Raw genomic sequence first — 25,106 nt, 5'->3', positions numbered from 1 at the left:
AAGAAACAGGAGGGAAAATAGTTAAAAGTGGTTCAAAAGTAGCAAACATGGAATTAAAGAGGCAAAAATTGGTCAAGAAAGGCAAATAGGGACAATAAATAAGAGGGAAAATGGTGAAAAGCAGTTAAAAATGGGGCATACAAGGAGAGAAATGGGCAAAATGTGGAAAATGGTAAAAAAAAAAAAAAAAAAAGAAAAGTGGTTACAAGAAGGCATAAATGGGTCAGGGGGCAAAAAGGAGGGGAATAGGAAGGAAGTGGTGGAAAGTTGTTAAAAAGTGGCAAACATGGATTAAAAGAGGCAAAACTGGGTCAATAAAGGCAACAGGGGGCAATAAATGAGAGGAAAATGGTGAAAAGCAGTTAAAAAAAAGGGGCAAAAATGGGTTAAAAGAGGCAAAAATGGTCAAACAGTTCAAGGGGCAAGAAATTGGAGGGAAAATGTTGAAAAGTGTTTAAAAAGTGGCCAAAATGGGTTTAAATAGGTAGAAATTTGTCAATAAAGGCAAAAAGGGGCAAGAAATGTGAGGGAAATGGTATAAAGTGGTTAAAAGATGCAAAAATTGGTCAGTAAGTGATTTCTACCTTAGACCCCAATAACAGCTTGACACACTTTTTAGCTCCAAAAAGTAACTGCAAGCCAGGACGCTAGCACCAATGCTACTAATCTAAGACACATGCACTGATATATCAGTCAATCACATGAGGGGGGCGCCCACTCTCTGGGTTTGTCAGGGGCCCAGACGATTCTGTGGGCAGGCCTGGACGTAACAATTGAAGATGTTCCAGTACCATTTTTATTCTTCCCTGTACTTATACCGTCCAGAGGTATCATGTGGATTTAATTCCACAAAAATTCACCTTAGTTGCAGGTTCCCTAGAAATGCTTCTGTCAGAGCCAAAAAGGCATGAATGGCATCAGTTTAACAGTGAAGAGGAAGAAAAGTAAGGGGCTACTATTTATGGTTCCTGCCTCCAAACTACAGCTGCAGCAGGTCCTTTGATTTTCTTCTTCGCTGCTCTTAAAATGGTAGCTTGTTCTTGTGAAATGTTTGCAAGAAGATTGTCATGTGACAACAAGAGGCCAACAACCTTAACCCCTTCAGTGCTGTTCTCTTTAACAAGAATACTCTGCATTATTATGTGACAGACCTCTGACTCTAATCTATTGCTCTTTGTTTTGGGTGAATGTGTACATGCTTGAATGGCTAAATCTATGTCCTCACACTCTCCCCTGAACCTTCTATCCCCTGTATTAAATGCACATGTGTGGATGAATGAACTGTCCCTGTGTTTGTTGTATGTATGCGTTTGCACGCTCCGGGCCGCTGGGTTACCCAGGCGGTGCAGACAAGCACCAGATGGACGCAGAGCTCCGGAAAGAGATGATGGCTATTTGGCCCAACTTATCCCAGAAGACTCTGGACCTGCTGGTTACTCCACACAAGGGTAAGTTGAAGGAAAAAATGGTGCATAGTGGTGTATCTGTGTCCGATCACCAACTCACCAAGAGGACAGCTTCCACCAACCAGTGTCATTCACTGCTTAGCATCCCCCGATCAGGCAACTACAGCAGAAACACAAACAGTATAAACATACACAAGGAAACATCGGCATAGCCCCACGACCTCCAACATCCTTCATCTACAGTCGTGTAGAACTACTCGCCTGATTCTCATAGAAGTGGGAATGAAGATTCATGGTCCAGCATCCAGTTCACAAGTCTTAAAGTTCAAGAGCATGCAGATATTTGACTCAACATAAAAGAAGCCAACCCTTACCACCTGCATTTTTGATGAGCAGCTGCCATTTAGTGCCACACTATTGAGGATTAAAGGCTCATTTATGCTCTACGTTCACAACGAAAATGGACAAAGTCTGAGCTTTCTGCCCATTCCTTTAAAATGGGCTGTGTGACAGTCATTTAAAAGGCTTAAGCTTCAGTTCTTTTCTTTAAAACAGAGTCAAGGAGGAAGGAGTCAGTGTCAACTGTCAACTGTGTCATCTGCATAAAGTTGAATTTGAGAATTAAAACATATTTGCAGGAGGTTAACAAAGCTACAGAAAGAAAGGGGACCTAGGGTGGAGCCTTGAGGTACACCCTTTAGCAATAAACCCAAAATCTGATTGAACGCCACACTAGTGTTGTACTCAAGACCACACTATCTAAGACAAAGACTTTCCCAACACCAGAGTGTACCGAGACCAAGACAAGACCAAAACTTTTGGGGGTCAAGACCAAGTCAAAACCGAGACCAAGATAGACAGAGAACGAGACAAGACCAAGACCATAAAAATCAATTTAAAAAACCATGACAAGGTTGAAGAGTTAAAGAGCATTCTCTCTTTAATGTTAGTTTTCTTTATAATATATTTGGCAGATAAAAACAAGGTGTCTGCAACATTTTCAAAGCACAACATGCAAAAACCTCAAATCTTAACAAGTTTAACTAACTTATTGTAAAAAAATAAATCCTTGAATGTATTTAAAAGCCACTGACAAGTCCAGAATTATTTTGAATATCTGAAAATGAGATGTTTATCTAGATTAGTCAGGTGTATGAGGCCTAAAGTAAGTGTTCAGAGGTATTTCTGAAAAAAAAAATAAGATGGACTGATGTCTGAGTTTTTGCAGGTGTAGCTATTTGTTGTTTTAGCAAGAGCATCTCCTTAGTATCACATTAATGAAGTTGAAGAATAGCAGATCAGTGCTGGTCTCCACTGACCTTGCAAAGCAGATGGATACGCCCATTTCCTTGTTTTTCTCCGGCGAATCCATCTTGTTAAGCTCCCATCTGAACCGTTTGGGCCCAGTTAGAAAGTGACAGGACCAATCAGCGATGAGGGGTAGTACTTTCAGGCACGGCAGAGTCGTTCGTAAACAAGCAGCAGCAAGACGCCGATGCAATTATGGCGAACAAGCTTAGCATGGATGCTGCTAAAGCCTAAGTTTTATCAGACAACGTTTCTTCATTTAAAGAAGAACAAAGAACAGCAGTGAGTTGTTTTCTATTCAAAGATGATGACGTGTCTACAGTCGCCATGGTTCAGGTTATGCAGTTCTATATGGAGTTTACACCTTCAGTATGGGCGCAGCTCAGTAGTGGCTACGTCACGTGTTTTGTTGCTCTGATTGGGCCGTAAAGATGTGACAGACAGAAAGTTCATCCAGTCACCCTCCGAGTTTTTTTTTTTTTTTTTCCAAAGGCTTTACCCTTTCCCAAATGCCATCTATGAGAGGTTTACTAGATGGATGAGTGAAACAAATCCATCTGGCGTGCCAGGTTACATCATCCCTGGACCTTTGAAGAGTACTTAACAGGGACTTTTCAAGGGGTATTTGTCCATCCCAAATCCAAATTAACACCCTGGTTCCTGTAGTCAAAAAACAGAGTTACTCAAAAGGTTTCTAGTTACTTAGAAAAGTTCCTGCAGTTGAGTAAAGAGAGCATAAATGAGCCTTAAGAATGTTCCAGCTCTGCACTGGCTTTTTAGGAAAATGCACATAAACTGCTCTGTTTTAGTGAAATGCTCGTTACTAGCCTGATTAGATCAAATACAAGCTTGCAGCCTTGCCTTGCCTTGCCTTACCAATTATAGTATTCCTGCATTATTTCAAGCATTCGCCACACCGTACATACACTCCAGGTGCACAGATGTACAGATACTCTGCTTTAATACACATGCCTGCACTTCTGATCTGTTCACCACCTCAGTCAGTCCTGGTATCAGGGGGTGCCTGCTATAGAAGATCCTCTATAGAAGTCTTTTCACTACAGGAATTACTCACTGAATAAACTAGTTGATGTAGGATTTTAGATTCACATAGGCTGTGATTACCGACTTTATATATATCCGTTAAGAATGAAAGTTTTTCAATAATTCTGAGTATGACCCAGTGTAATGATGCATGTTTAGCATTAATAAAGCCAAGTAGTTTGGCTAAAGCATGGCAGCTAGTTAAGCTATAAGATATGCATCGACATGTCTTATTACCCAATGATAAATACGAGGATAAGATATATCATATATCTTATCACATTAATGCTGGAAACACGTAGCCATGCCACTTTGAAAAGCTCATTGTAACATCACTAAACACATAGTTCAGCTATTTCAGGAATAAAACAAAGCTCAGTATTTTTCTGATTTTAAATGTTCGCTGTTCCATCCAAACTCTGGGGATATATCCGGAGTTTTTAGAAAAAAATTGAGCTCCTGTTTTCCTCAGTTTACTCAAAGTATTAACTGTTTCATAGTGGTGTGGCTACCTCTCCTTTACTGTAAGATTAAGAAGAAATAAATACGTTATGTTAAGGCTAGATAATAGTGAATAGAGAATGTTTCAGTACAGATAAGGCATCTGCCTGTGAAAAGACTACTGGCTCTGTTTTGTTAATAATTGTACCGTCCTGTAATATTGTATTTGTCTGACGTACACCAGCATTTCAACTTGGCTCTGTTTCATTTGAAGCTTTGGATGTTGGTAACCAACGTCAAAACAAGAATTTTACTCTTTACTTTCCCCTCAACATTTCAAGGCCTTACTGCCTCATAGCAGCTCCAAAATTTATTTTGAGTTTTTTGAGGTAATCTATAAAGACTACAGTCTACATTGTCAGCCATCCAACAGTCCATCCCCTTTATCTGGCCTCTTACTGACATTAAAGTCCACCATTAGACCGGCTGTGGACTGGAATTAGCCAACTCTAGGCCAGCCGCTGACTGGTTTGTCCGTGCTGCTGGCAAAGCGGAGCAGACCATTCCCACAAGGCAAGCAGATACGTCCTGCTCGCTGCTGCTGCTGGTTTTCTTCCCCCTTTCTCTCCAAACTATCAAGGTCAAACTCCGGGTCTAACACGTACAGACGTATATCAAAATTTGCCATATTTTACTCAGTCAGACCGGTTCATTCTAAGTTTACAAGTACGTGAACATAGCCACATTGGGGGGGGGGTGTTGTTGAAGAGACAGCAGCAAAAACGAAGCATTTCAGACAGAGGTTAAAATAAGGGTTTTTCAGGTTGCCAGTGTGAGAAACATGAGGAGTTTTTGAGCTGTAAACCATGTAAAGCTACTACGTGGGTATCAGAGATGGTGTAAAGCCTTGAAAAAAGGGATAATACCCCCACTTTAAACAAGAACATAACCCCTATGAAGGGCTGGTTTGATTCAAGGCAAGGACTAACCAATAAGTTTGGTGGCATGATTACGGACTTTGCTTATGACAGTTTTACAACGACCCCTGCTGGTGGAGAGCTCAACTACCCTATAATAGTTTGTAGATGTGCAAACATGATGGAAAAAACATACGGTGCCTAGAGAGTGACAAAGCTGCAAAGAAAAGTAAAAGTAGGGCCAACCTGGAGTTCAGATTTTACTACTTTGCAGGGAATACGTCTCTGGAAAAAGAGACAGTTACTCATCGGGGATCACTGTTAGTCATTCTGTGGCATAAAAAATTTAAGAAACTAAGCTACAGAATCAAGAAAGGAACATTTATTCAGATTTTTTACTCGAAGTCTAAAGTCTTGAAACAGAGTTGTTGAAACCGCTGGTGTGCTCTGCATGATACCGTGAATTTCTCTTTGTCGGTGCTTTGTGTTTCAATCTGTGTCTTGTACCCCACTCCCATCCCCCCCCCACGGCTCAGGGTCCCATCCCACCCCGGTCTAATCTTGCAGGTTAACTTGTCATTTTTTCAGCAGCCACAGACTTGACAGTGGGCAAAATCTACGCCGCCATGATGATCATGGAATACTACCGGCAGAGCAAGACGAAAAAGATGCAGGCCCTTCGAGAGGAACAGGTAGACCCCACCCCAGAGAAACTTCCTGAATGCAAAGAAACCTTCTCGTTCCTATTTCCTCTCTCTTCTTCTTGGAGACCTCCTTTTGTTTATACCACTTTCTCTGGATTAATTTTGCATTTCTCCTGGTTTTAAAAGCATAAAACCCCATCTTATGCTTTTAAAACCAGTTTAAAGTCCTAGCTACACTCCCAAACAGACTCCCTACCTTTTCCTCAGCCTGTTTTGCTCCCTTACTAGCATGCTACCAGGAAATCTTGGTCCCTTCTCTTTTTTAGTTCATTGCTCTCATAGCCAGTTTTAATCACAATTAGCCAAATACTCTCTCTGGCTATTTAGCAACCTCTCCTATCCCTGCAGCTTCGCCTTTTTTCCCCTCTCACCACCGGCTGTTTGAACATGGTGATGAGGAGAAATATCACAAAGGTTTACCTGATTGACAGCTTTGGTTTTTGTTCTTTATGATGTTTGAACAATGATGATGATGATGATGATGATACCACATGGCCTTACCTCTCTGTACCCCCATCAGTGCCCTTTCCCCCTCTGTCAATGAATGCCTTTGAGATGCACTCGCTCCCGCTGTCTCTGTATTTTCAGTGGACTCACTAAAACATCTCTCCACTCATGCAATACCTCCTGTTCGTCTAGCAAGTCATCCAATTTGATCAGCAGGTTGCATAAGCTGCAAAAAAGTCACGATTTGCAAGCACTTTTAACTGAGACTGTGTTTGTAGGACAGAACAAAGGAGTGCCTTGATGGATGGAGAGTATGTTAGAAATGTTTTCCTTTCAAACCATACACCCTCGAAAATACAATATGTGTTGGTATGTTCCTGAATGCATCCATCCCATTGGAATGAATGGACAGGTCCTTACAGGCTCTCTCAACATCAGCAGTACACAAGAACATAACACAAGTCTGCGTCCCTCTTTGTTTGTCCCATCATTTCCATCCCTCTTCTCCTCTATTGTGCTCTTTTTCTTCATGAAGCCCTGCCACTTTAAAGGAAGAATCCACCCAAAAATGTCTAAAACAGATTAAAAACAATCAGTGCAAACAATGAAGTCAGTCTACAGCTGGAGCTGGGTCGGGATATTTAACTTAATTTTTGTGTTGGTCCCAGTATACATGGATTCCCTGGGGCTGTATACTCCAAAAACCATCAAAAATAGACATTACAGTGGCCAAGAGTGAATGAAACAGCATCAAGATAGATTTTGATTACCAAAAAAAGTCCACAAGGAGAACCTTTGGCCTCAACAGCAATGTCCATGTCCCTCGAAAAAGGCCCAGAACATCTTCATATTGAGCTCATGATGGTTGGCTACATCCCCATAGCTATACTAATACATTTAAGTGAGTGGATACTGCACTACGAATGAGCATATGTTTTTATTTCTATAAGTTCCACCTGGCCTAGAGACATGTTGAAACATCGCAGTGTGGGATGACTACTAACTTGTTTGTAAGGATATTGTAACCATTAACTTATAAACACCCCTCCAAACCCCTCCAAATAATTGAAATCAGGTGTTCCAATCACTTCCATGGCCACAGGTGTATAAAATCCAGCACCTAGGCATGCAGACTGTTTCTACGAACATTTGTGAAAGAATGGCTCACTCTCAGGAGCTCAGTGAATTCCAGTGTGGTACTGTGATAAGATGCCACCTGTGCATCAAGCCCAGTCATGAAATTTCCTCGCTTCTAAATATTCCACGGTCAACTGTCAGTGATATTATAACAAAGTGGAAGCGATTGGGAATGACAGCAACTCAGCCACCAAGTGGTAGGCCACGTAAAATGATGGAGCGGGGTCAGCGGATGGTGAGGAGCATAGTGCGCGGAGGTCGCCAACTTTATGCAGAGTCAATTGCTACAGACCTCCAAACTTCATGGAATGGGTTTCCATGGCCGATCAGCTGCATCCAAGCCATACATCACCAAGGGTAATGCAAAGCTTCGGATGCACTGGTGTAGAGCACACCGCCACTGGACTCTAGAGCACTCTGGAGTGATGAATCGCGCTTCTCCATCTGGCAATCTGATGGACACGTCTGGGTTTGGTGGTTGCCAGGAGAACAGTACTTGTCTGACTGCATTGTGCCAAGTGTAAAGTTTGGTGGAAGGGGATTATGGTGTGGGCTTGATTTTCAGGAGCTGGGCTTGGCCCTTTAGTTCCAGTGAAAGGAACTCTGAATGCTTCAGCATACCAAGAGATTTTGGACAATTCCATGCTCCCAACTTTGTAAGAACAGTTTGGGGATGACCCCTTCCTGTTCTAACATGACTGTGCACCAGTGCACAAAGCAAGGTCCATAAAGACATGGATGAGAGAGTTTGGTGTGGATGAACTAGACTGGCCTGCACAGAGTCCTGACCTCAACCCGACAGAACACCTTTGGGATGAATTAGAGCGGAGGCTGAGAGCCAGGCCTTCTCGTCCAACATCAGTGTGTGACCTCACAAATGTGCTTCTGGAAGAATGGTCAAAAATTCCCATGAATACACTCCTAAACCTTGTGGAAAGCCTTCCCAGAAGAGTTGAAGCTGTTATAGCTGCAAAGGGTGGACTGACGTCATATTAAACCCTATGGATTAAGAATGAGATGTCACTTAAGTTCATATGCGAGTCAAGGCAGGTTAGCAAATACTTTTGACAATATAGTGTAGATGCCACATTGACAATGTTGACTCTATGCTGCAAAAGGGTGTCCGCCATATTGGTAGTGGCAAGTCTGTACTGAAGGCAAATAGAGTGGTGCAGTCGTGATGTAATTTTGTAGGCAGACCCCAGAAGTTAGCATTGCATGGGTTTCCTCATAAACGAGCCTGTGGGATTTTTCAATGGGTTTTTGGAGTATTGCTGAAAATAAACTCTGTGTCCAATAACAGTTTATGGAACTTATGGAGATAATCTTCGTAATTGATCATATAAGCATCATATCTGGTTTGTTAATATTACTGATGAAAGTAAAAAGCTAATGTCATGCACAGAACTACAACACAGTCAATGCAGATACAAGTGAGCGGCAGGCTCAGTTGCCACACTACGAACGCTGAGGTATGATCTTCCCAACAAATGTAGTTGGCAGTTTTTAACTGAGCAAGCAAAAATCTTTTTGAATCTTCAAAGAAAGAGATAGATAAATCCTGAGGCATACAGAGACAACTAAGACCATCAGATTTTTTTGTAACCTTGAATTTGGTCAGGAGTCTGTTGCATGATATTCTGTTTTCTAAAGGCTTGTTGCACACAGAATACAAAACTGTCAATCCAAGAAAACTGTTGCATAAAGACTGATCTCAATCAAGCAGAACATCAGAATAAAACACTCACTCTTGTTTGACAGTTTAAGACGACCCTGGGTGGATTTTTCTTTCAGCTCCCGTTGCGATTCCTCTATTCTCTGTCATCTTTTTGTTTTTCCTAAAGCCATGCTGTTGTTTCTCCATTGTTCTCCTCGGCGTTTGTTGACGTGTCTGATATTTTATCTGTCATTCTTTTGTCTCTTCCCTCCGTTGTCTTGCTCTCTCGTTCCCGTCTTGTCATGTTGTCTTTGGTCCTCTTGATGCTTTCCCTTTTATCCCTCCAGGAAGTGATGAGGCCCTGACTCATCAAGCTCTTTGGTCAATCCAGGTCGATTGCCACCAAGTTGCTCTAACCAAACATCATTCTCTCTCCCATATCTGTTGTCCGTTTGTCTGGTTGGTTGGTGGGATGTTGAGCAGTGGTTCCTGTGACCCCTGACTTCGTATGTTATCAGCCAGTCACAAGGCCATTCATTAGGCAGCATACTCCATTAAACTGGCGTTTTTGTTCAGTGTGCGGTGTTGAGGGTTTTGCCATCTTCAGTCCAGATGTTTGTAGTTTCTCACTGAAGCTAACCAGTGCCAAAAAAGACTGCCAAGGGACAAATTTGATCCTTATATCAGGACAGGATTGGACAAAATGCCAAAATGAGCAAAGCAGGAGTGTCCAAACTACAGCACTCATTGTTCTTTTTCTTATTGGCCAATAAGAAAAATTCTAAAAAAGGTAGGAGTCTGACATTAAAGTTGGTGTAACACTGCAAATGTTGGTAGTGCATAAAGTCTATCTACATTCCAAGTTACATTCAAGAGAGCTAAATCTATGCATATGCATGCGTTTTAATGAAACTAACTCTAAAGCATCTATGCTCAACGTCCCTAGACAGAAACGCAGATCTGTTTTCAGTGGTTGTTGCTGCTTTCTTTCATTCATCCTGAGGTGTGTGAGGAAATGTGGATGTGTATATGTTTGTGAAAACGCCTCCATCCGTCTGCACTCACTCAGTATTCAGGCTTTAGCCTCCGGTCCATGGAGGGACTTGGACTTGGGTGTTCCCGTCATGAACCATCACCCCTACCCCACTCTTAAGTGAACTCCATTACCCAGGATCCCATGGGAGGACAGCCGCCCGACCTCTGAGCTGATGGAAGCAGAAGTTGTTCTTCCTACAACTTAAAAATCTTCTCTAAGAAGATTGTTTCAGGATTGTTCTGAGTAGAATCTTTCTGTGATTCATGAGTGTGGTTGAAAATTTAAAATGCCAAAGGTAAAAGTTCCTCTTTGACACAGATCTGAGATCATCCTACCCAATCCTGAACATCCACCCAAACAGATGCTATGGTCCAATATCTGTCAAAGGGAGGGGTCCAGGCCCCTCAGAGGTTCAGTAATGTGGGGGAGAATAGTTAAATAGGATGTTTAACATTTTAAAAAAAACATCAATAAGTTTAGAAATCCTTTTGTCAAGAGCGTTTTGGTCAACAGAGGTTAACATAGAAGAAAGCATAAGAATCCACAGATGCCACTTTCTCCAGTGGTAGCCTCTGTTAGAGCTGGGTATTGCGTTTGATTGCCTGATTGATTCGATTCCCACTCACAAGGTTCCAAGTCGATTTGATTTGATCCGATTCAACATCATTTCATGCAGGGATAATTCAGTTGCAAATGTATTTCGCATCAATACTAAAGAGATTCTCAGAGAACAAAAGTAGAAAAAAAGACAAAGAATGTTTTAACCAGACACAATATTAAAAATATCATGGTTTGCATTAGAAAATGACCCCAAACTAAGAGTATTGACATTAAATTTTACACCCATGTAGCACATCTTGCAAATGCATATCCAGCTCATATTGATAGTGTGCACCAGAAATCCAAAATATAATGATTGGGCTTGAGATTTATACATGGAGTCTGAGTCTTGAGGCTTTTAGAGGCGAGTGATGGTCAACTTTCAAGCTACATGACCTATAAAAGTTCCAGACTGGTCGTGCAGGGAGCTGTCAAGAAACGGAGAAGATCGATCCCTGGATTATATGAATGATATCATAGTGAAACCATGAGACTCAATCTTAATTGGAGTATTGAATTTATCATCCCAGTCCTAGCATCTATCATACATATCTATGCATCATTTGGGCTTCATAGATGCCCCATGCAGAGGAGATGCAATCACAACTGAAGATGAATGTAAGGTGGCTTTCACACTAGGGGCCCAGTCCCAGATTCGAGTGTACTTGAGCCCAAAGTCCGGTTCGTTTTGGTAGTGTGAATGCAAACAAACCCGCCCAGGCACCGGGCCCAGGCCCACTTGGGGAGGTGTTCTCAGGCGCGATTCAAGTGGACTCTGGCATGGTTCGGATGAGATGTGAATGCGACCGTGCTTGGACATGGGATAGAGCGTCGAATCAGCTTTATGACATCATCGTAAAACTAAACTTCTTTCCACAGCATGGCAGTTTGTTCACATTTTTCCTCAATAAAGGGTGGAAATCATCAGAATCCAGTCAATAAACAGTCTGTTGTGACTCACCTTACAGATGAACACAAGTTGGAGTCAGCGAGAGAAGGTGCAAAGGCAATAAAAGTCTCCTGTCACCTCAAAAACTGCTGTACCTGCAGGTTGTAAACCAGGTACATGCTCACGCCACCTGCTGTTTCAGACCGAGTATATACGCAAGTGCGCCCTGGCACGGTTTGATGTTGCTAGTGTGACAGCACGCCGGGGGGAAGGGGGAGGGGGAGGAATCGCGCTGCGGCGCAGTTCAAAACAACTGGGCCTAATGTGAAAGCACCCTCAGTCAATGACTCGTAACTCGTAGTTCACTAAAAAAGAACCGTTATTTGCATTGTTTTTTAATCAAAAATGTTAGACATGCATTTATGATCCAGGATACTTAATCCAATGAAAATGCAGGTTTTCATGCTGAAATTAAATAGATAGATAGATAGATAGATAGATAGATAGATAGATAGATAGATAGATAGTCATTTATTGTCATTGCATTGTAAAAACACAACAAAATTACATTTGGCAGTCTCCTCTGTAGCATCAGACACAGTCGTCCAAGCGGTGGTTAGAAATCCAAAGCCTCACGTTGTCCGTCCTGCCAGCGAGGGAGTGGGCACCTGTGAGAAAGAAGCTCGGTATGTCAGGTTTGGTGGGGCCTAGCCAAGCAGCCCGGTTTGTTTGCCTTGCTTCTGCCTTCTCGCACAAAGCCATCTCTGCCTGCTCCCCACCCAACTGTAGGTGTCGTGCTGCTCTGTTTTCTTCTCCTCTCAGTCTCCAAGTGCCCAGTTCTCAAGATAATCTCCCTCCGGGAAAGATGTAAACTCCGTGGGCAAGCTTCCTTTGCAGTTTTTGGAGAGACAGTCTCTTATACACAGAACGTTAGTTCTGGTATGAGTGTAGGGCTTTGTTTTGCTGGTAGTGATAGGGTGTCGTGCCGCTGCATTCGTCTTTTTTGTGTTTTTCTTACATTACTTAAATTACTTTTACCTATTTTAAGGTGTAATAATTCTCTATTAAATAACAAGAAATATATGTTTTATAGATCCTTTGCAGATGACATGCTGATTTCTGCACAGATCGCTAGCAAAAAGGCCACGTTTGAGCTGTTTACAACTATGCCAAGCTTTCAAGGTGCACAAATGGAAACAGTCTTAACTGTTGAGCTAAAGTAGTGAAATATTCAGGCACAAACCCTGGACGAGCCAAGTAGCCTGCCCCCTCTTAAAATAAAGAAATTGCATGGTGACAAAACTTAATGTAACTCAGTAAAGACTGATTATAACAGAGGAAAGACATACTGATCTAACAGATGAATAACCAAAGAGAAAAAGTCTCCTAAAAATGCATGTTCACGAGAAACAGTAGGGAAATGTACAAAGATGTTTGGTTTCGTCTCTGATTTGGTATCCTAATGTAGGAGGGATTTTTCTGTTAGAATGGTTACATGCTGCAGAGCCTCCTGCTGTAACTGAAGCAGTCTCCTTTCCCATGTGTTCAGCATGGTTGGCAGATCTCAGATCAGTGCTCTCACAGGGAAACTTTACCTTGGATACCCACAGCCATGTGCTTGCCTATGGCGCCCCCGTGTGGGTGCATGCTGCGAGTGCATCCTGTGTTTGTGTCCTGTGTCTGCCCCCCTGAGTGTGCCTGATACCAGCCTGCAGGCCATGTCGTGTATCTTACACAGAACCGAACGCCATTAATGTTTCAGCGCATGGAGCCACCCTCAGAGGGAGGGGGCCCCGACAGCCAGGGGGGTCAGGGCCTGAACGGCCTCCCCAGCACCCAGCCGGACAACCTCAATAGCATGTGAGTAGACCGGGAAAAGAGTTTTGGGTTCAAATACACAAGCAGATATTGTAACTGAATGTTTTTAGATCCACCATGACTATTCATAGCTTTCATGGGACATATTGATGGAACTGCACCCTGATGTGCAAGAGAGGCTTTTAGTGAACTTTGCTATGGAAAAGAATCCGGCCTCTTCTGTGACTGAGTTTGATACCCCTGCCCCAGATGTAATGCAAGGGTCTTAAGTGCCTAAAGCTGACAGTTTAAAATACTTTTTGAAGAAATGAGCATTAAAAGCTTGTGCTGCAGCTCTGCATGGTAGTCAATTCTAGCTGCCTAAGCTCTTCTTGCCCTCTAAGCATCCACACTGATCACGTGACTGAAAGCTATGAATAAGTTGATTGTAAATGTCTTCAGATGAAGATCCTCCTGCTTATTAACCTCCTGACTGTGTGTCTGTGCGACTGCTAGACCTCCTGAGGGGGGCATGACTGAGAGTCCGTCATGGGTGACAGCCAAAGCCCAGGAAATGTTCCAGAAGACGGGGAACTGGAGCCCCGACAGACCCTACCCCGAAGATCTCCATGACCGTCATAACCCACAGGTAGGATGAGCCGCAAAGGCACATGCTGTCACCTTTGTGACCCGAAAGGCCTAGCTGTGGCCGAGGGTAATAGATGCATTCTTCAGGATTCATGCACAGCAATGAAAAAGGATTAAAAGTTGAATAAATGGTTGAAAATAAGGTGTATAAAACAAAGGAAAATCTTTTCTCCTTTGTCCAGGTAAGCCTTATTCCAGTATTCACATCTGACCCCAGAGGTGGTTGGATGGGAGCGATGATGATTGGAGATTTTTGTAGCCGTGAGACAAACTTGAAGGTGTCTAATGTTGCTGCTGTTACTATCTCTCTGTCCTATCAGCTTCTTTCTTTCTTCAAACCTTCCTCCCTGTCTCTTTCTCCATCTTCCTGCTTGAAGTCCACATCTCTCGTACTCTCGTGGTCCTCATATCCTCGTCTCGAGTCAGTGGCTTGGAGTTGAGAGATCTTTTGTCTCCCTCTCACCACCCCCTTCCTTTACACTTGTCTGTTGGGACGTCCCTACTCCCCAGCTCCTCATCTCTCTCTTCAGTCCCATGATTAAGTGACCCTTTGTCAAGCCCCATCCTCGGTTGATCTTACTAGGTTAGACACAATCTATAATTGCTGGGCTACTTCCTGCAAAATACCCTGCAATTTGACCTCTATTCACATTAAACTGGTTTAATCTGGCCTCAGTGAAAAAATAACAACCAACACGGTAGCAACTAGCAGACATTTAGCATCATCATCAGCACAAACACACCATCCCCACTGTAGAGCACGGTGGTAGCAGCATCATGCTGTGGGGATGCTTCTTGGCAGCTGGCCCAGGAAAGCTTACTAAGTTAGAGGAAGGGTCAAAGCCCAGACCTCAATCATGCAACCTGAATGGAGTAAAATTGCAGAGTCCAGATGTGAAAGCCTGATTGAGACCACAAAGACTCAGTGCTGTGATTGCAGCCAAAGGTTTAAATATCTTGACCATGATTGATTTACAAAATCAATCAAAAGACAGCATATCCAAGCGGGTGAATACTTTTTATATTAACAGCTGAAGTAATAACATCCTACTTTTTTTATTTCAGTATCGTTCACATGTTTCACATTAACAAAGAAAGGTTGCAAACATGAATTGATGCAACTTTCTGGGTTGTAGCTTTTCATACATGAACAAAAAAAGCCTGATCAGCTCCATTTTGAGTTTATTTTACCTTTCACCTCAGTTAGCACCTCCACTGATAAGCCACCTCCCCCCTGTCAGAGCCCCTCCCTCAGCAGGCAGTGGTCATGCCCCCTCTCGTTGTGTTTTACAGAATGTAGAGATGAGGGAGATGGGGCGGGACGGGTACTCCGACACTGAGCCCTATCACCCAATGGATGGGCATGGGCGGACCCTCTCCATGCCCCGCCTCTCGGCAGACAACCAAGTGAGCACCTTCATCCCACCATCACCCCCATCACTATGCCTGTTAGAAAGGACAGATGAAGCTAGTTTGAAAAGTCTCCATTTGCATCCCAAACAGAGAAGTCGGAAGTCTCTTTAAACACTTCCTGTTTGGTTCCAGACATAAAGATATGTTTAAATCAAACATATCTGTTGATTTATTTGGAGCACCTTTAGTTGAGGTATTTCTTTGCATGTGAAACACGTTTAACCTCCAACAAAATATTTAACAGGATGCAAAGAAGCAGTGGGACTTTGGTGAATTCAGCTTCTTCTGTCCGCTCTCCTTGTTCCCTTCCCTCCCGCCACCATCTCTCCACCGCCCTCCCCCGTTCTCACCTTCCACTCATCCAGCTGATCCAACATTGCAGAGCTCCAACAACACTGCAGCATGGACAAGTACACGTAGATATCACCTGGGCTGTCACAGGAGCTATGCCTCTATGCAGGCGCCATCTTGGTGAGGGGACTGGAATTACAGACTTCTATTGGTTTTGAGCCACATCTACCCCCCTCCTAAGTGGTGCCAGTTTAAATGCAGAAGCATCTACGTGTTTTTATCTATGCTGTTGAAGCAGGAGGCCTAATGGGTCATAGAGCTGGATAAGTGAACTAGATATGAGTCCAAATTCATATCTAGAAGATATATATTTGTAGAGCTTTCCACCGCCTATTCCATTTCCATCTGATCCTTGGTGTGTCTGTCATGTGTTAACTGTGGCCAGTGGTAGTCTCTTTTTTCTCTAATTCAATGGAGGATATAAAACGGGTCAAAATGAAATGTTTTCTTAATGTTTAAACATTTGTAAGGAATACAACCACATACATGCCATGATAAATAAGCTGCAGGTTGCTAGCTGACTATAATCAATAATTATCTGACGATAGGTGAAGCCGAGCAGTGACATTTGACTTTATGGATGTCTGAGGGAAGTGTTGATACCTCTAGCTGATTTAATTCTCAGATCTCAAATGCAATACGCAATGACTGGGGTAAATTTTCAAGCTGTTTCAAAGCGTGCATCTTGGTCCCAGCACAGCCTGATTTTCATTCAGGTTAGCATTTGAGGGCTTTCTGACTGCCCACGTGATAGAGGCGAACTATGCACAGAGAATCTAGAGCAGGGGTTCTCAACCTTTTCAGCCCACAACCCCTAAAATAAAGGAACCAGGAACCGGGGACCCTCACTGTACCTGAAGGTGTTTGAACCCAGCCATGCGCAATAACAAATATAATAAGTCTTAAAAATGTAAATCCCTTTTGTTAAAAAAAATAATTAAAATAGGTTAAAAATGGTTAAAATTGGGTAATAATGGCAAAAAAGGTGGAAAAGGGGGTGAAATTGATTTTTAAAGTAGCATGGAAGTGGCAAAAATGGATTTTAAAGTGGCTGAAATGGCTTTAAATGAGCAAAAATGGGTGGAAATTTGGTGAAATGGGATGGAAAATTGATATAAAATGGCAAAAAAGGGTTAAATGAGAAAGAAAAAATAGGCAGATATTGACAGAAATTGGTTAAACTACCAAAATTGGGCATATGAAATGGTGAAATGTGGTTAAAATGGGAAAACACTGGGTGTAAAAAGGGTTTAATAGTGGCAGTAATGGGTCAACAGAGGCAACATTAAGCTTAAGTGGCAAGAACTGGTTTAGAAGTGGCAATAACAGGCAGAAAAAAGTAGTGATGCACGATAAGTATTTTTTTGAACTGATACTGATAACTGATAGTTTCCTACTCCTGATGGCCGATAACCGATAAGAACCGATAATTTTTTCTCAATTGTCGATTTAAAAAAGAACTTTGTTTGATGTATTTATGCATATCTGTGGGTAAGAAGGGGTTAATATATAGTGAGCAAAGATATTTATAATGAATTCTAACTGGCATCACTCCTGTTTACATCAAAAAAACAAATAAAAATTCTGACTTTACAGCTGTTATTTTTTTAGTTAAACATTTGTGTATCAAAATACAACATACACAAACAACTGACAGACGTGTTCCCTTGACATGAATGAATATCTTGTCAAGTGGTCAAATCTGATATTTCAATAAACTAAACAAGAATTCAGTTGACTCATGTCAAATCAGACATAAAACCAAATAATAACAGGCTGTCATGCTTAACAGATGGAGATGGTTGGGGGTCTGGGTTTTTTCTTTCTGCTTAAGTCAGAATTAAAAAGAGCTGATGTTTTACATAAAGGCTTAAAATAGTCCACTGTGGTCTGTGGCTAAACCTCTGTTCCTAATGTCAATCAGACCAAATGAAACCACATCAAACAGAGCAGGCAGGGATACGTCTATGAAAGTAGCGATGGATCAGGAGAGGGCCGACTGATTTTGTCATTTATTTGCGTTGCACCTCATGGCTCTAGAAAACTTTCAGCGGTTTCCAGTGCATGCTGGATCAACACTCTGCCTTGCTTTGGCTTGGTCCTAATGCCCACGGCTCATAACTTCATATCTTTAACACAAGATCCGTTGTGTTAAACTTCTTGTGTCAGGACTTTTTTCCTCTCTTTGGGATTGTTGTGGGGCAAGATTATCCTCCCCGTAAATACTGAATAATTCCACCGTGTTTTTAGCCTCTTGGCACAAATGCTGGTTCCTCTTCTTCTCTGGTGCTTAACAGCGGGTCTCCTACTGCAGCGCCACCTACTGTTTTGGAATGTGTAGTTTTGTGAGAAAGAGAACAAACGCCTTTATTATCGGTGGACTTTATCGGTTAATATTTTATTATCAGGATAATAAAAATATTTAAAATATATGCAATATCAGCCGATAATTTATCGGTGCCGATAATTATCGTGCATCCCTAGAAAAAAGTTGTGGAAAGAGTTTAAAACTGACAAAAATAGGTTTTAAATGACAAAAATGTATTAAAATTGGTGGGGAAAAATGATGAAAAGGGGTAAAAATTTTGAAAAAATTGGTGTAAAGTGGCAACAGTGTAATTTAAAGAATTGTCTTAGTTTTTTAGGGCATCTGGAGACCCTTTCACAGTGTCTCACGACCCCAACAGGGGTCCCAACCCCAAGGTTGAGAACCACTGATCTAGAGAATAGAGGGCTTGCCTATTTTTTCTACATGTGGTGTGCATCCCTCTAAAGTTCTCTAATTAGAAAAGTTTTCTATTTCCAAATCTGTTGAATGTGTCACGGGGAAACAAACACGGTATGACTGCCCCTCTGGTTTGTGCTTTTCATAGTAGCCTGGTATGATAGCCATGACGGTACATGCTGGACGGACACATGCAGCAGCTGCATGCAGTCAGTCTGAAACAGGCATCAGAAGTTATTACCTTAAACTGAGTGACTGTGAGAGTCGTTAACATGGAAATTTAGCATCCTCCCTCCAGTTGCAGTGGTTTGAACTCACAAGCTTTCAGAGTGGCCCTTTGCAAGCAGAACTGGGCTTTCAAAACAAAAAAAAACCTCTGCAGTAGCCTTCAGGATGGACTCCATAGAGAGCACAAACAAACGACAACCCTACGCCATGGCTGTCTCTTCTTATTTCTTCTTTTTGGCAGATTTGCAAAGCAACAACCTGCTGACAACCACCTATTGTTTTGAGGGGTAACAGCTGCCCCCGGCCAATCATGTCTAATGTGACAACACCCTAGGTCATAGTTTCAGCCTTCACTGGTGTAGCATAGCAGCACTTATTCTAATAACCAATATGAAAGTCAACATCTTAAATACAGGTCTTTGACTACATTTCACAGCTAATGAGGGTGGCTTTCACATTAGAGGCATGGTCCTAGATCAGAGGTGTCAAACTCAATCACAGAGGGGGCCAAAATCTGAATTTAGGTCTAAGCTGAGGGCCTAACAGGGTCAATATTTACCTGAAAATGGTCAACTGTGTTTTCAAAGGGAATGAATTGTAGGGGAAATTAAACTGTGATGATAAATTATTTTGAGGATTCTAAAAAAACAAAAAGTCAACGTGATTAAATATCACAGCATTGATGTTACTGTGTATCCATGTCAAATAAATAATTGAATAAATAAATTAGTTTAAAGGCATAAAATCTGAGATAAAGAGACAACTTTATAAGTCCTAATGCTCAAAACACAAAATTAAAAGTCAAATAATGTTTTTAAGAGCCAAATATATGAGACAGAGATAAAATCATAAGTTCAAAGGTCAAGATATAAGATAAAATACAAAATCGAGAGTTTAAAAGGTCAAAATAGAAGATAAAATTCAAAATTGTGACTCAGAAAGGTCAAAATATGAGAAAAAATTCTCAATCAGGAGTTTAAAGAGTGAAAATATGGGATTAAAAGTCAAAATTAAGAGTTTTAAAAGGTCAAGATTTAAATTAAAATGAAAAATTATGAATATAAAAGGTCACAATATGAGAAAAAAAGATCAAAATTGTGTATTTAAAAGGTCAAAATATGAATAGAAAGTCAAAATCCTAAGTTTCAGTCATAATCTTGGGAAGCAAAATGAAAATATGAAATATTAACACAAATTAATTTCTTTCCCTCATACTGACTTTTAATGTAATTATTTCTACTCTCTACTTTTTCAGTTCTTTATAACTTCAAGATTTTTTTTTTTAATTTTCAAGGTTAAATTTACATTTTTATACTGGAGGAAATCTGCAGACCTCATTTGGGTTAGCCAGTTCTAATTAAGATATGATATGATCTTGTGGGTCGGATAAAACTGCACTGTGGACCGCATTTGGCCCCCGGGCCTTGAGTTTGACACCCCTGGCCTAGATCAAAGTACACTTGGGCCCAAAGTCCAGTTGGTTTTGGACTCTGGCACGATTTGGATGAGATGTGAATGCAGTCGCGCCCAGATATGGGAAAGAACATTGTATCAATTATATAGTCATCATAAAACTAACTTCTTTTCCCAGCTTGTCAATTTTTCCTCAATAAAAGGTGGAAATTATCAGAATCAAGTCCACAAGTTATGACTCTCCTTACAGATGAACACAAGTTGGAGTCAGTGAGATGAGATGCAAAAGCAATAAAAGTCTCCTGTCACCTTAAAAACCATTGTATCCTCAAAACGTGAGCCCATTTAATCCACTGAGCTGCACATAGATGTGTGGAGCCTCTCAGAAAGTGATTTTAAAGTCGTTTTCACTCCTGATAGTCCGGGGGACTTGGTCCGTTTTGGAACGCTGTTGTTACAAACACACAACGACCAAGAAGAAAAGAAGGCGTAGAAGAAGAGTAAACTGTCTGTGTTTTTTTTCTACATAAACAATGAAAAACTACGGAATCTACTCTGTCTTGAGGTTTCTGCTTTTGTATTGGGGCGTTATGAGCAGCCAGCAAGGCGGTGATCTGTCCACCATGTCGTTCTTTACGTGAGACGACTAAGTCAGCACCAACTACGATGTGTTGCTATGGCTACACAGACACCAAACGAAGTACCGACATGTATTTGAATGTATTAAATCAAATAAAAATCTGTGTATCATTATCACACTTCCTGCCTTTGGTTTATGAGTTGGTCCGCTTTGCTTTCACACCTCAAATAAACCGGAGTTTCTGGGAAAAACATCCAGAGTTTGTTTAAAGCGGACCAAAGAGCTCTGGTGGGAATGCGCCCTCATCATGTTGGTAGGACTTTTTAGCCTGGGTAAAACATAAACAATCTTTGCTCTGGTCATGACCCCAGTGGTTGGCATGGTAGCTTCTTCTTCTCTCTCCTCCATGGAGGGTTTGTAAACCAGCTGTGTGCATAGCGCTACCTGCTGTATCAGACTGAATACATACGCAAGTGGGCCCGGATAGATTGTGAAAGCAAGCCAGCAGGGAAGGGGAGGAATCGTGGCACAGTTCAGAACAGTCGAGCCCAAGGTGAATGCACCCTAAGAAACTGGTACTGCTTCACAGTGTCAAGGTGGACTTAAAAAATCAGCCTTAAAATGCAGAAAAGTTCAATCTTTGCCATATGATTGGACTTCTAATTGATTGCAGTTAACTATGGAAAGACTATGGTCCCTTCTGGCCTCAAAAATCCACAATAGCAGGGCAGATGTACCACAAGGCTTTGAAATGTATTCATAACAATCTGGCTCTGCAGTTATGAAAGTCTCAATATGATCACAGAAACATTTCAGATTTATAACAACTCAGCAGAATTTATCCGTACACACAATTACATTTAAAACTAAAAAAGTGTTGAAATTTAAAATTGACATGTTCATAAACAGATGTGTGGACATTTCCGTTCAGACCCTGGCTACAGTTACAAAAACATTCACACAACACCCTGCATCCGACCATCACCATCCTCCCACATGTCCCCACCTTCTGTCATAATTCTCTCACTTTGGTGTGGTGGAAACTTCATGGAGTGTTTGAGCCTTTAGAAGACGAAGCAGAGCGACTGTAGAGAAGGTTCCAGATCTATGATACTGGTGTTCTAGTCCGCTGGGTCTCTGGTTGGTGTGGTGCATCGTGTCGATGAGTGGGAAGATCAAACATTGAATGTAATCATGGTAGATTATGTATTTTAATCCAGTGCATGCTGGGATGTAAATGATGTGATTCAGTGGTTTAAAACCAGCGTGAGGAGAAACAGACACTAATGGAGTTTTTCAACAGGATCTGGGATAGTCGATGAGAATAATCTCTGTGGCGTTAGTAACATTTTTTCTTCAGAACTGAAAGCCTTACCGACTTTACCACCATTATAATCACCAGTTACTGCAGAGGTAGAAAGAAAAACACATTTCTGAGCAGGTTTTGGCTTTGGATTGTAACGGTCTAGCTTATGCTTCTATCTGAGGGCAGACACAAACATGGATTCTTCTATGCTAAACATTTATGCTGTTTGACCTCCAGGTAAGCCTGGAGCAGAGGCTGTAGAGCAAGGTCAGACTAAATCACAGCAGGGGGCAGGTCAAAAGTTTAAAGGTCAAAATATGAGATCAAAATGATCAGTTTTAAAGGTCAAACTGTGAGATTAAAATGAAAATTATATTTTTTTAAGGTCAAAATATGAGATAGAATTCAAAATGATCAGTTTTTAAGGTTAAAATATAAAATGAAAATCATTATTGAGGGTTTTTAAGGTCATAATATTAGGTAATCAAAATTATGGGGTTAAAAAGTCATTATATAAGATTAAAATAAAATTATGGGTTTTAAAGGTCAACATATGAGATAAAAAATCAAAATTGATCATTTTAAAGGTCAAAATATGACATTAAAATTGAAATTTTAAGTTTAAAAGGTTAAAATATGTATTTCAAATGAATATAATTAGTTTTAAGTTCAAAATATGAGATAAAAATCAGAATTTTGGATTATAGAGGTCAAAATATGAGATAAAAATCAAAATTGAAAATTTAAAGGTTAAACAATGAGATAAAAATCAAAATTGTGAGTTATAAAAGGTCAAAATACGAGATTAAAATCAAATTCATGAGCTTTTAAGGTCAAGTATGATATAAAATTTAATCTCACAAGTTTCAAAGGTCAAAATATACGATAAAATTTTAAATTGTAAGTCTTAAATGTCAGAATATGGGATTTAGAGTCAAAGTTATAAAAAGCAATACATGAAATAAAATGTCAAAATAAGTTTGTTAATGTGAGATGAAAAAATGAAAATCTGAAATGAAAACACAATCTAATTTCTTTTCTCACATTCCTGACTTTTATCTATATTTTCTACTTTAATTATCATTTTTTTATGACTTAACAAAGGTATTTCAAGGTTAAGTTTACATTTTTATACTGGAGGAAATCTGCAGACCTCATACTGGTGGTCCAGTTAAAATAAAAATACGATATGAGCTTGGGGCCCGAGTACCACAGGCCGGATTTGCCCCCCCCCAGTTTCAGCCAGGCTAACATGTTTACAAACATTTTAGTCCAGTTTTGGTCCGACTAAGGCAAATATTCAGCTTTTTCTGCCTGCATGTGAACGTACTGTTATCTAAGTCAGGTGTGGTGTAGAAAGAACTCTCCGCCTCTCTGTGAAACTCCTGAAACTAGCACACTGCTCATGGGATTGTGTTTAATGCTCACATGTTTGATTTGAACCAGGCAGTCTGTAGACCTAGTGCTTTCTCTGTGTGCCTGTGTCTGTGTGAATATCTATGTCCACATGTTTCTGTTCCTCTGTGCTCGTCTGTGCTCTGTTACTTACTGCCTTCTAACACTGCTCTGCCTTACAGAGAGCTCACGCTGTTTCGGTAAGTGTGTGTCTGAGTGTGTGTGGATGTCATCTCTCGCTCACTGGCTCAGCCACCTCGCTCTTGTGTGTGAGCACTGGCCTTTAAATTAACCGGGTTCTCTCTTTTTCTCCTCTCTCTGTCCTTTTATGACCTTTCCTCCTCTGTCTTCATCGTTTCTCTCCCTTAAACTTTTCTTCCCCTAAAATAAACTTTACGTCCTCCATCTAATCCCCTCTGTTCCTCCTCCCGTCCTCCTGTCTCCATCTCTCCCCCCTCTCCTGTCCTGCTCTGGTCCTGGCGGCTATGCTACGCTGCTGTGTGGGGCCTTTGCTCTTTGTGTGCGTGCGTGCTACTCTGCTCTGCTCTACGTATCACCTCTGTGTTTGCCTGCTCTGCAGCGGAGGAGACACAGGCCTCGCGGAAATAACCTCAGTGTATGTACCTCTCTCTCTACACCTCTTATTCCCCCTCTCTCTCTTTCTCTAGATTCTTCTCTCTCTCTGAGTCGTCTCCAAACCAGAGCCAAGCCTAATACCAGTATAATACCAGTATATAGAGGTTACTGTGTCATATATGCCAAAGTCAGCTCGCTATCTTCCTAGCTGTAATCTGGGGCTAGGTTTAGGATAAATGTAAGCACATTCATGATGGCTGACAGATTCAGAAAACCTAATTATCACAAAGAGAAGTCTACAAAGACTGTCCTTTGCTACATGTTGTAGCATGCTGGTTGGAAGATGTAGACCACATCCAGGAAGTGTTCAGACCCCCTTCATTTCTGTCAATTTTACATCCTGAGATAAAAGTCAAAACTATGGATTTTAGAAGTTAAAATATGACATAAAGGCCCAATTATTGGGTTTAAAAAGTTAAAATATGGCATAAAAGTCAAAATTATGGGTTTTAATGGTCAAAATATGATATAAAAGTCAAACATAATGGGTTTAAAAAGTTAAGATATGACATAAAAGTCAATATTATGGGTTTTAAAGGTCAAAATATGACGTAAAAGTCAAAATTATGAATTTTAAAGGTCAAAATATGAGATAGAAGTTAAATTTATGGGTTTTAAAAGTCAAGTTTTCATTGAGAATGAAAAGGATTCCCTTTACCCTGACCAGCCTCCCAGTCGCTGCTGCTGAAGAACACCCCCACAGCATGATGCTGCCCAGAAACATAGCACGGGGGGGGGGGGTACTTATTACCCGGGCCCACAGTAGGAAGGGGCACTTGAGAAGCCCACAATGAAAAATGTGATTTTACTTACTTTTCTTAGCATTTTGTGTTATTATTGAATCAAAAGTGACTGAATGAATCGGCCAACAGACTGAAATTTGTATCAAATAGAGCAGCGTTACTCAACCCTGCTCAACCAAAGAGCCCAAGTGTTGAAAATACCTTTGCAAGAGCCACAATCCAAAGTGACAAAATGGGTTACAGTGGCAATAAAAATAAGTTAAAGGGGGCAAAATGGCCAAAAAG

The 25,106-nt window shown here is 41.1% G+C and overlaps 1 protein-coding gene across 2 annotated transcripts in view; it reads left to right on the top strand.

Moving 5' to 3' along the window:
• Window positions 1-25,106, top strand: part of cacna1ab (calcium channel, voltage-dependent, P/Q type, alpha 1A subunit, b) — a 332,264-nt gene that overhangs the window by 290,048 nt on the left and 17,110 nt on the right. The window contains exons 42-46 of one of the 2 annotated variants that reach the window (XM_041785844.1): window positions 1,341-1,448; window positions 5,705-5,808; window positions 13,349-13,446; window positions 13,900-14,032; window positions 15,325-15,438. In XM_041785844.1, the coding sequence (XP_041641778.1) occupies window positions 1,341-1,448; window positions 5,705-5,808; window positions 13,349-13,446; window positions 13,900-14,032; window positions 15,325-15,438 (557 nt within the window). Of the gene's footprint in view, window positions 1-1,340; window positions 1,449-5,704; window positions 5,809-13,324; window positions 13,447-13,899; window positions 14,033-15,324; window positions 15,439-25,106 lie in introns of both variants that reach the window. The other variant, XM_041785845.1, reaches the window with a different exon arrangement.

The sequence above is a fragment of the Cheilinus undulatus genome, linkage group 4 (assembly GCF_018320785.1).
Source record: "Cheilinus undulatus linkage group 4, ASM1832078v1, whole genome shotgun sequence".
NCBI lineage: Eukaryota > Metazoa > Chordata > Actinopteri > Labriformes > Labridae > Cheilinus > Cheilinus undulatus.
Note: the sequence above shows the minus strand (reverse complement) of the source record. Positions and strands in the feature narration are given on the sequence as shown.